The sequence below is a fragment of the Excalfactoria chinensis genome, chromosome 17 (genome assembly GCF_039878825.1).
Source record: "Excalfactoria chinensis isolate bCotChi1 chromosome 17, bCotChi1.hap2, whole genome shotgun sequence".
In the NCBI taxonomy this organism is placed as follows: Eukaryota; Metazoa; Chordata; class Aves; order Galliformes; family Phasianidae; genus Excalfactoria; species Excalfactoria chinensis.
In genome coordinates this window covers 8,349,393-8,359,693 of record NC_092841.1, presented here as the reverse complement: position 1 = coordinate 8,359,693, position 10,301 = coordinate 8,349,393, and the positions used below count along the sequence as shown (strand labels likewise).

The following is a 10,301-nucleotide window of genomic DNA, read 5'->3' as shown; positions in this document are numbered from 1 at the left end:
TTTTCACCCCTTCCAGAACCATCTTGGAGAGGCAAAAGTCGCACGGCACAGCTGGCGTGTGTGCATCCCTCATCGTAATTACAAGTGACACTGCCCCAAATCGTGGCTCAGAAGCTGGGATTCTTGGTAGGCTGTGGGGGATTGGGCTGACTGATGTGAGATGGAGAGATGGGGCAGGTGTGACCCAGAGCTTGGTGCCTTCCCTGCTGTGTTCCTGGCTTTTCCCACCACCCCTGGGAGCAGCGATGGGGCTGTGAGTGGGAACTTGCTGCTGCTTGGGTAAATTTGGGCAGAGGAGAGCTGGCACAGAGCAGACAGGGCTGGGTGGGAGCTCAGCTGTGAGATGAGAGCTCTTGAAGCCTGCCTGCATGGCTGTGGGGAGCTGGGTACCTCTGCAAGCAGGTAATAAAGGGCTCACACCTTGGCAAGATTAATTGCAACAACCATAAATCAGTGCTGGCAGCAAGGGCAGGTGCTGAATTTATGGCCCTGGAGACAGGAATTCCTGTTCTGCATGGAACAAAGCCCTGATCCCGCAGGGGGCTGGGAGAGTGCTGAGCACTACGTGGCTGTTCCCCATTGCAACACATGAGTGCTGTGGGATCGGGGTCTGAGCCCACCACGGGGGGCTTCCTCTCTGCTCATTGCAGCCCACGTTGTCAGGGAACACCACCCTGAGAGGTGAGCAGGGCTCACAGCCTCCCACAGCACATCGATCCCCACCGGCTCAGTTGAGAATGCCAGCCACGGAGCTGATTAATGCTGGGGTGGGCAAGTGCTGGCTTATTGTTCAGCATCTCCTCAAGAGGTCGATGGGAAATTTGGCAGTAACTCTCCAAATACACAACGTGAGCACAAGCATTGTCCCTCTGAGCACCGTGTGTGATTTACACGTGAGCATATATTGCACGGGGGGAAAATACACCCAGGAACTAACATCACTGTATTGATGTTTGCGTGAGAACGCTCCCTCAATTCCCTGCCCTGGTTTGACCCTTTGGTGCTGGGCTTTAGGCTAATCTGCTCATGTTTTTGCCCTGATCCTTGCAGGCCCCCTGGCTCAAAGGTGCTGTGTGTGCTCATGGGTCTGATTCAGCATCCAGGTGTTCCCTCTCGCTGGACAGTTTAGGTCTGTTGGTGTCGGTGTTCAGTAGCAGCTCTGACTGAGCAGCTCTCCCCCAGCAAATGCAAGGCACTGTGCTGACATAAAGCATGGCTGTCTCAGAAGGATGTGTGATTGTGGTCTGATCCTGCTGGGAGATCTGGGCTCGATAAATTGCAGGATTGGGCCTGAAGAGGCGATATGTGATTTGGGAAGCACTGCTGGCTCATCTCTCGGGCTGGAGATCTTGTTTTTCCAGAACCTCGCACTGTTTGCTGTGATGACCTGGTGGCAGCGAGTTCTGCTTGTGAGCTTCCCTGAAGACTTGCCGCGTCCCCTCCCTGAGAAACGGGGATGAGGTGCAGACGCCGTGAGTGCTGGGGACGGTGAGGAGGGGGCCGCTCCAGGCGCGTGGCGATCCGAAAGCTACAGAGAGGGCAGCTCCTGCCCTCCGCCCCTCCCCCGGGGGCTGCGGTGTCTGGGGTGGGAGGGAGGGTGGTCGTCCAACCCGCTCCGTAGGAAGCGTGGGCTGCCGAGGGAACGTGCCCGCCGCGCCCTCTCCCCCCGCATCTCCGTGCGCGCCCGTCCGCGGCCGCTGGGTAGCGCTCGGAGCCGCGCCGACTCCCCGCCTCCCCGGCTCGGGCTGCCCCCGGCTCCGCCGAGCCCCGCCGCCGCAGCTCACTCCGCCGCCGCGCAGGAGGAGCAGGCAGCCGGCCGGAGCTCCGAGGGGGGACGGCGCGGAGCTGCCAGCCCGCCCGCCCGCCGCGCACCGCACGCGGCTCCGAGCGGGACCCCGCGCCGCTGCGCGTCGCAGCCGCACTTTCTCCTTTTGCTGGGGTGCGACGCGAGGCGAGACCGCCCCCCTCCCATCCCACCCCGGAGCCGCCGAGGCGAGGATGTCCCCAGGCAGAAGCTGAGCGCCGGGGAGGGGCCGCCTCCCCGCCCCCGGACCCCAAACTTTTTTTCTGCGGCTCCCCATGGTGCCCAGGCGGGCAGGAGGGGCCGGGGGCGGACAGCGCTGCGCTTCCTTTCCCCTTCCCTGACGCGGAGGGCAGCTCGTGGGGAGGGGTTCGGCTGCCGGCCCCGATCCGAATCGTTAGGGGTCCCGGCTCTGCACGTCTCTGGGGAAGTTGGACACGGCGGAGGGCTGTCTGCGGTCCCCCCGCACCCCATCGGGAGCTCTGCACATCGCCTCCGCCTCCCTCCGAGCAGCGCTGCCGCGGAGGTCCCTGCGCCAGGGGACCGGAGAGCAGAGAGGGCTGGAGCCGCTGCCGCTCGGATTATAAAGTCACGGAAGTTGCCCCCGTGTCGGCGGAGCCATGGCCCGGCCCGGGAGTTGGGGGCTGCTGTGCGCCGTGGTGCTCGCCCTGCCCGGCCCCCCGGGAGCCGGCGCCCAAGGTAAGGGGGGTATGAGGGGACCCCGGTGCGGGGCGCGGCTTCTTCAGCCTCCAGCTCCTGCTTCGATGCTGGCGGTGAACCCCGAGCGGGTGGGGGGATTCCCTGTGCCGACCCCGACAGACGAATCCCGGGAGCTGTGGGACTCTGGGGGCTCTCACCCTACCCGGGATGGAGAAGTTTGGGTCGCAGCCCCAGAGTTCGGGGAGGGAGTAGAGGTGCTTAAGGACACCCCCAGGTGCCCGGGGCCGAACGGCGCAGGGCGTAGCGCGGTGCTTGGGGGGACTCAGCTCTGCGCTGCCTCCTGCTTCTCCTGCCCTGTAACAGCCTCCGTTCTGGGGATGGGAGGCAAAACGTTGCTTTGAGTTCGGGGTAGAAATGCATCAGCCCTTTCCCGAGGACCGGACACACTCGAAGGTGAGGACACGCATTTCACCCCTTCCCTGGGGACCCCACTTGTGCGCGGCACGACTTCTGGGAGCGGCTTGCAGTGATTCTGATCCCACTGACCTCCAGCGGGTGGGGACGGGGGTGGAGGGTCTGCAGCCCTGAGTCCCTGTGGGTACTCGAGGCTTCATGCGCTGGGCAATGAGTGCCTGTCTGCTCATCACCTCCGGGGCTCTGGCACAGCACAGTGTGCTTTGGGCTGCTTGGAGAGAGGCAGGAATAGTTCCTGCCCCTTTGGGGTGCAGAGATTCCCAGGGGGAGCCCTCCTTGGGGTGCTGTCTCCTCCCCAGCAGACAAGCATCCCTGCAGGGATGTGAAGGAGGTGCTGTCTAGCAGGGCTGCAGCATGGTCTCCTCCATCCCTGCTGCTCGGACGGAGCAGATCCAGGCTGCAAAATGGGGGGCACAGAGAGGTGCAGTGCTGTGCCTGGGGCTCCTCAGCCCTCGACATTTCTTGCCCTTGTTTGCGGCAGCGAGTGGTGCCACAAGTCCCCATGCACTCCCGTCCTCCTGCTCCCCCTGAGCCTCCCTTAGTTCTGCTATAATTTCTCAGTAATTAAGTTCAGAACATAACATCTAAAGCGGCAGTATATTATCCGGGCAGGCCCTGTGTGGGGAGCTGTGAAGGTCTCTTTGATTGATTCACTCCCTTGCCGAGTTTCTCTCCTCCTGCCTGGCGGCTCCAGCTCACGGTCCCCCATGGTCCGTTTGTTCCCGGCTGCGGGATGATCTCCTGCTGTACCCGACTCCTGTTTGTCCCGTGGGGCTCTGGAGCAGAGGAGAAAGGGCTTTACTCCTCACAATGTGCACGATCTGGGCTGAGCATCCTGCAGCGTGTCCTGGCGGGTGGTGTGACATTGCTGGGAGCTGGCGCGGCTGAATGCAGGCAGTGATGGAGCAACGTGGGGAGCATCGCCTGCCTGTCCCCTACAGCTGGCTCAGGGACACGGGGGCAGGGTCACCTCCTGCTGCACACGGGCTGACAGCAGTCATTGCTGCAAGCCAAGTGGCCATGGGTGGAGGAGCTGCCCCATGGGCATGCAGTGCCTGCTACGGCCTTTAGCTCAGCCCTGCTGTGGTGGGTTCCCAGCAGGGACACCCCCATATGGGTGTGTTGGCAGCCCCATAGCCAGGCCTGGAGCAGAGGCAGCAGTGTGCTTTGTGCCGGTGCTATTGATTCTAGCAACTGAAGAAAATGGGATCAATAGAGATGGAGGGAGGAGGGTTTGAGACCCTCCCGGCTGGGCGCGAGCTCCCCAGGCACAGGATGAAACACTTTTTAATACCTGCAGTTGCTAAAACAAAGACTCCAGCACCACTGGGGAGAGATGGGATGGAAGTTTAATTACAGCCTGCCTGCGCTGTGTAATTATTAATTACCCACGGCAAAAAATAACTTATTGATTAGGGGCCTCGTGCTAATTACCTGGAGGTGAATGCGGTGTGGGTTGGAGCTGTCGCAGTGCGACCCTCACAGGATGGTGAGACAACAGAGGGTTCCCCAGGGGCTGGGGGTGCTGTTCCCATTCCTTCCCCCCTACTTTGTTCTGCAGATTTTGTGCCCCCCAGAGGTACAGTTTTTCCTCAGCTGGTGGCACAGCCCAGGACCCCCTGCACCAGCACAGTGGCCATAATGGGATTGAGGAGGCTGCATCCAGTCCCAGGAGGGATTTGGGAGGCTTAAGGTTCCAGACGGGATTTGGGGCAGGGGCCTGAGATGGGCAGCTTCAGCCAAAGAGGCTTATTAGGGGCTGGCGTGGGAGGTACAGAGCCTTCTGGCAGCCACGTGTGGTCTCTGGGCACGTCTGCATGTGCCGTGGAGCAGGGCTGGAGGGGTTGCGTCTCTGCCCCTTCCTTGGGGGTGTGACAAAGGTCAGTGGTTCCCTTGGCTTTGGGAAGGTGTCTTTATCCATGAAAGTATCCCCAGGGCTGGTGTCCATCATCAAGGCTTGGGAATGCTGGAGTGGCTTTTTCTGCCTCTCCTTTCCCCATGAACTCGGCTGCCAGCCTCGTGCAAAGCTCCGGCTCAGGAAGGAAAGTGGCTTTTAGGGGAGAGGAAAAGAGAGATTAAAATTTGATGCTCCTTTGGAAGCCATTAGTGGCCAGGCACAGCGATGAAATTTTGATGACCCGATAACCGTACGGGGGAGGGATGTGATCTGCTGTGCTCCGTCACTGTGTGTGGTGTGTTGGTGCTTTGCCCAGAACCACAGTGCCAATGGGGCTGTGCCATCCTGTGCCCCGTGATATGGCACACACCAATGGGTGCCGCTCCTGGGTGCCCTCCCTGAGCCCTGCTTGTTGTGCTGGGGTGGCAGCACTGAATGCTGCTCATCCCTTGGTGACAGGGGTGAGGCTGTTGTGGCACTTCTGCTCAGTGGGAGCAAATGAAGGAGCTGGAGGAGGGAGGCAGAGGAGCGGATGCAGTTTGCTTGTGATCCTGGAAAAATGCTGCTAATTAAACCTGGGAGGAGGGAGGCAGGTTCACAGTGTATAGGTGTGATAAGGAAGGACCCTGGGTCTGTCTTCATGAGTCTCTACAAGTGGTGTCCTTGTCCCGTGCAGGAGGCTGTGCTTGTGGGGCTGCACAGTGCTGCTCCTGTCTCCACTCCATCAGCTCCCTTGGGGACACAAAGCTTGAGGTGCTGCCTTGTCCCAGCCTGGAGCTTATCCTTGATGTGGCTGATTCCTGCCTTGGGGTGAACTCTAACCACGCTGTGTTACTGTAGGTCCTACATCAACGGTGGCTGGTGGTCACATTGATGTTTTGCAGCAGTGGTGCAGGTTGCTGCCTATGGGCAGTGCGGTCTCCAAGGGTTGTGGGAGCAAAACCCTCACAGTGTTGGGTCCCATCTGGGTGAGGGAGCAGCAGGTGCCCTTGCCCGAGAGCCCTCATTACCTTGCTTGTTAGCAGGTTGTGTGTCACTGGGTGAGAAATGGTCAATGCTGGGCCAGTAATAAATATGCTGCTGTCAGTGTTGATGTGATCGCAGTAATGAAGGGTGAGCTGAGCCCTGTGGCACAGGGCAGCATGGAAGGGTTGTGTGGTCACCTGCGGGGATCCAGCACCCAACAGGGATGGGGGTGAAGGGGTGTCCTGTGGGGAGATGGGTGGGTGTAGGGGAACATTGCATTTGCTCTGCCAGCAGCAGGAATGTGCAGGCAGTGGCTCTGCCGTGCTGCTCGTGCCTGGCATCCTGTGCATGCCAGCAATGCCAACTGCAAGGGCACAGCCCTGGATGCTGGCTGCTCTGTGAGCCAGAGCCCGCTGCTAGGGGCACATCTCCTGGCGATGCTTTGAGGTATCCCCCCACCCCGTTCCCAGTGTGCTTTTGGGATGCATCCCTTCACTCCCAGCAATGCCTCTCCTTGCTGCCACCTCCCACAGCCCCTGCAGACCACCTGCCTATGGCCCCTCGCTTTGCCCCCAGCGCTGCAGGGTGTGGAATGCCTGTGCCTGGAACGCTCGGGTTGCCTGGGAACTGGGAAACCTGATCCCTGGGAACGGGGCCGAGGGCAGGGGACATTCCGGGCTGCAGCTGGTCCCTGGACCCTTTGTCTCCCTGCCCCGATGGGGCTGGTTGTGTCCCCACTCTTGGCCCCCAGGAATGGAGAATTCGGGTGCAGGGGGTTTGAGAGCTGTCCCCAGGGATGCAGTGAGTGGTGGCCACCGGCTGCTTTGAGCTGTCACCTCCCTGTGCAGATCGGTGTCACCTCCTGGCTGGTGGCCACTGCATGGCCCTGGGCACTGTGACCAGCTGTCACCTTGTGCCAGCAGCTGAGCGTCCCAACTGTGAGCGTGGACGGCGCAGTGATGATTCCAGGAATGCCAGAATGCCTTTCCTGTGCCAAAATCACTCTCCTATCAACCTTCTGTTGTCATTGTCCCCGTTGCCCATCTCCTCACGCAGCAGCTGGTCTGAGAGTGCTGGGAGCTCTGTCCTGCTGGATCCCTTTGGCAGCTGAAGGGAAACTGAGGCACGGGCTGTGGTGTGGGGTGCGCTGCCCCAGGGCTGCTGGCTGAGCCCAGTGTCCCTCTGCCGTGCTGCTGGGGATGGGCTCTGCTGCCCAACACGTGCACACGTGAGCGGCTCCATCGGCTCTCATCAATCACTGCCACCTACACAGCGGTGCCGGGGCCCCCGGCTGGAGGGAAACCTTGTTGGGTTTTGACCATTAACAGAAAGAAACCACAGAGCTAATTTTAGCCGCGTGAGCTGATTGCTTTGTGTGCTGCTGGGGGAGGCGAAAAACCTGTGAGTCCTCAGCTATCACCTTGAGCCTTCCAGGCTGCGTGCTGGTGGTGATGCCTGGCTCCTGATATGGGGTCACTTATGGGGATGTTGATCGCTGCGTGGATGCTTTTGTTAATGCAGGAAGTCAGGTGCTGGGGGGGGCTTGGCGAGGTCCTGTCACCCCTGGTTTGCATGGATGGGGGGGGGGTCCTTGGGCCTCCTGGGGAGGGCATGGGACACTTTGGTTGTCCCATGCAGAGACTGGGGAACCAGGGGCCTCATGGCAGAACGCCCAGCACTCAGCAGCATTACTGTATCCATGACTCACAACAGGTTGATGAAGGCAAATGCTATTTTTAGACCCTTTTAATTGATCGGGGTGTATATGCCGACTCCTGGGCATGCAAATTGTTCCAGCCAGCGGGCGTTTCCTCTGAGTGAGTTTGGGGCCAAGGGCACTCATGTTCACCTGTCCTACATCTGTAGGGCTGGGATAGCTGGAGGAGCCTGTCCCCTGCATCCCCTGCCCATTGTGTCTCTGTTGTGTTCCCGGGGCCAGGTCCTGTTTTGCTGGGCTGAATCTAGGCCAAGTGCTTCCTGTTAATGGGGTTTTTTAGTGTCATTGACATCTCCTCATTTGTTGCCCTCCTTCCAGGAACTGCATCTTCCCAGCAGGGAATAATGGAGCACGGGGATGCTCTGGTGGCATCCTTGGACTATGGGGGGGGACCCCATTGTGTTTCCTCTCTTCATCTTCCTCACCTGGACTTTGACCACAGGGTCAGACTGAGGGTCCTGGGTGAAGGCAGGGGGACACGGGTCCAGCTGGCTGCAGGGGATGGTGGTGGGATGGAGCGGGTGTGGGAATGCTGCCGGATGCGTGGCCAAGTGCTGGGCTGTGATGGATGGAGGGGGCTGGGGCAGCAGCAGGGATACAATAGCTCTGGTTTCAGCAACCCGCCTCCTGAATGCCTGAAAAACAGCTGATGGCCATGAAGGGGGATGAAATGGGATTAGCTGCTGTTTCCAAAGGGAGCGTGTCCTGCAGAGCCAGACAATGTGCCCGCTATCCCCTGCTGCGTGCCTTGGTGCTCCACCCTCCTCAGGGCTGGGGTGGGTGTACTCAGTGCCTTTGGGGTACCCAGCACTGTGCCCCAATGGGGTGGAGCAGGATTGGGGTTCAGCCTGCCCATAGCAACCCTGGGGGATGATGTCCTGTGGACCAAGGGACCTCGCACGGCCTGTTTTGGGATGGGAGGATCTGGGACCATCCCATCCCAACATCAGTAACGCTCAGTCCCCACAATGGAAAAGCAAAGCTGGAGGTGTGAAGCCCTTTCTGGGGTGGGTAGCTGCACATCTCCATGGTGTGGGGCTGCAGGTGCCATGGGGCCGAGTGTGGGGATGTGGGGCACAGAGAGCACTGGGGGCAGAAGCGGATGGCCCCATCTGCAACGCTGCCAGGGCGCGTGTGTGCGACGCCGCGCTCGGTGGAGTGAACTGATGTTTATTTTGATAATGAGTTCTCAATGCACTCACAAACTAATAAAATCAACTCATTAGGGTGGTATGTTTAATTCAAAGCTGTGCTGTTGGGAGGGCCCTCCCTCCCTGTCGCCTGCTGGGGAGCGAGGAGCACCTGGCCCCTTTCTGTACACAGAGGAAGGTGATGGGTGCCTTCATCTCTCTGTGTTCTCCCTTTTGCTGGCTTGCAAAGGGCTGGGGGGAGGTTGGGGGATGATGGCAAAGGGCTGAGCTGTGCAGTGGAGGGTGGAAATAAGGCTCGTGCTGTGCATGGGGGAAATAAGCACTCCACCTGGGGCGGTGGCAGAGCTGCTCGCTTGGCTTCTCCCCATAAGCTGCACGTCAGGCTGGGCACTGCTGGGATTGCTGGGCTGCCTGCAAAAGCCCCTCCGGCCAGGAGAGCCACAAGTGTGTAAATAAGTGCAATAAGCAGCATTCGCTTCCCTGCCCTGGAAATGCAGGGCAGCATTGGGGGGTGAAGGGAGGGGAAGGTGGCTGGTCTGTGGCCGTTCCCAACCATCGTCTTCGAATGAAGATGGGAAGCAAAGCTTTGGAAAAGCAAAGCTTTTTCCTAGGGGAGAAGAAGAAAAAGTCTGTTTGCTGTCATGCTGCAGCTATTTGTGTTTAAAGTGAGCAATGCAATGACTAATTAATATTTTGGGCAGGAAAAAAGATGGCCAGGCAACACCCTAATGCATCTGCGCCTGCCTGTTCCCCTCTGTGCAGTGCCAATGGGGCCAGAGATGGGCATGGGGCACTTTGGTTATCACTGCTGTTGGTACAGACTATGGATGATGTTGTCCTGCTCTCTATAGGGCTCAGGGGGGACCAGGAGCTGGCACAGCGTTTTCCATCCTGCGGGGCTGGCGGCTGAATGACGTCAGTGCCCTGGGAAAGGCTGAGTGGGGTTTTTCTTGTGGTTTCTGCCTTCTGTTTTTCTTTCCCCCGTCATATTTTTTTCCAGTTGGGAAACGCCACCTCGGTGAGAGTCTCGTGGTGAGCCTGCAGAGTGTCTGTCTGTCTGTCTGGGTGGGTGTTTGCAGGGCGAGGGCTGCGCTGTGCATCCTGTATGGCCAGGGGTGGGGGACACCCCTTGGGGCAGTGACACTCTGTATACACCACGGAGCCCAGGGCTGTGGTTGCCCTCCAGGAACCACCAGCAGATGCTCTCCTTGTGCCCCAATGGGACTGAATCAACCCGCAGCCATGCTGAGCTGCTCTAGGCTTATGTGCTGGCCATCCCACATGGGATGTGCCCATCCTTTTCTTCCTCACTGTTCTGGAGCTGCTCCTGGGGAGCCGGCCGTGCTGTGTTGAGTCACTCCCTGGGTGTCCGTGACTCACAGCACTGACCCAGATACGGAGGAGCTGTGCAATCGCAGCGTCAGGAGGATTTGTGGCCTCACAAGGAGTTTGCTGGGGAAGGAGTTTTGGCTGCTTTTGAGAGGTCCTCAGTTAGGGACAGGGCTGTGCCGTGCACAGGGGCGTCCCGTGCTCAGTTTCATAGCAGTTCATTGCCATCTAGCTGTGCACCAGCTTGAAACCCTGGGCTGCGGTGTCCCCATCCTGTCACTGAGCTCCGTCACCTTGGGGACCATG

The 10,301-nt window shown here is 59.6% G+C and overlaps 1 protein-coding gene across 3 annotated transcripts in view; it reads left to right on the top strand.

Annotated features, from left to right (window-relative positions):
• Nucleotides 1-1,772: 1,772 nt before the first annotated feature.
• SDK2 (sidekick cell adhesion molecule 2) overlaps nt 1,773-10,301 on the top strand; it is a 41,568-nt gene continuing 33,039 nt past the window's right edge. For all 3 annotated transcript variants that reach the window (XM_072351980.1, XM_072351981.1, XM_072351979.1), the window contains exon 1: nt 1,773-2,500. In XM_072351980.1, coding sequence (XP_072208081.1) covers nt 2,422-2,500 — 79 coding nt within the window. In that variant the 5' untranslated portion in view covers nt 1,773-2,421. The remainder of the gene's footprint in view (nt 2,501-10,301) is intronic.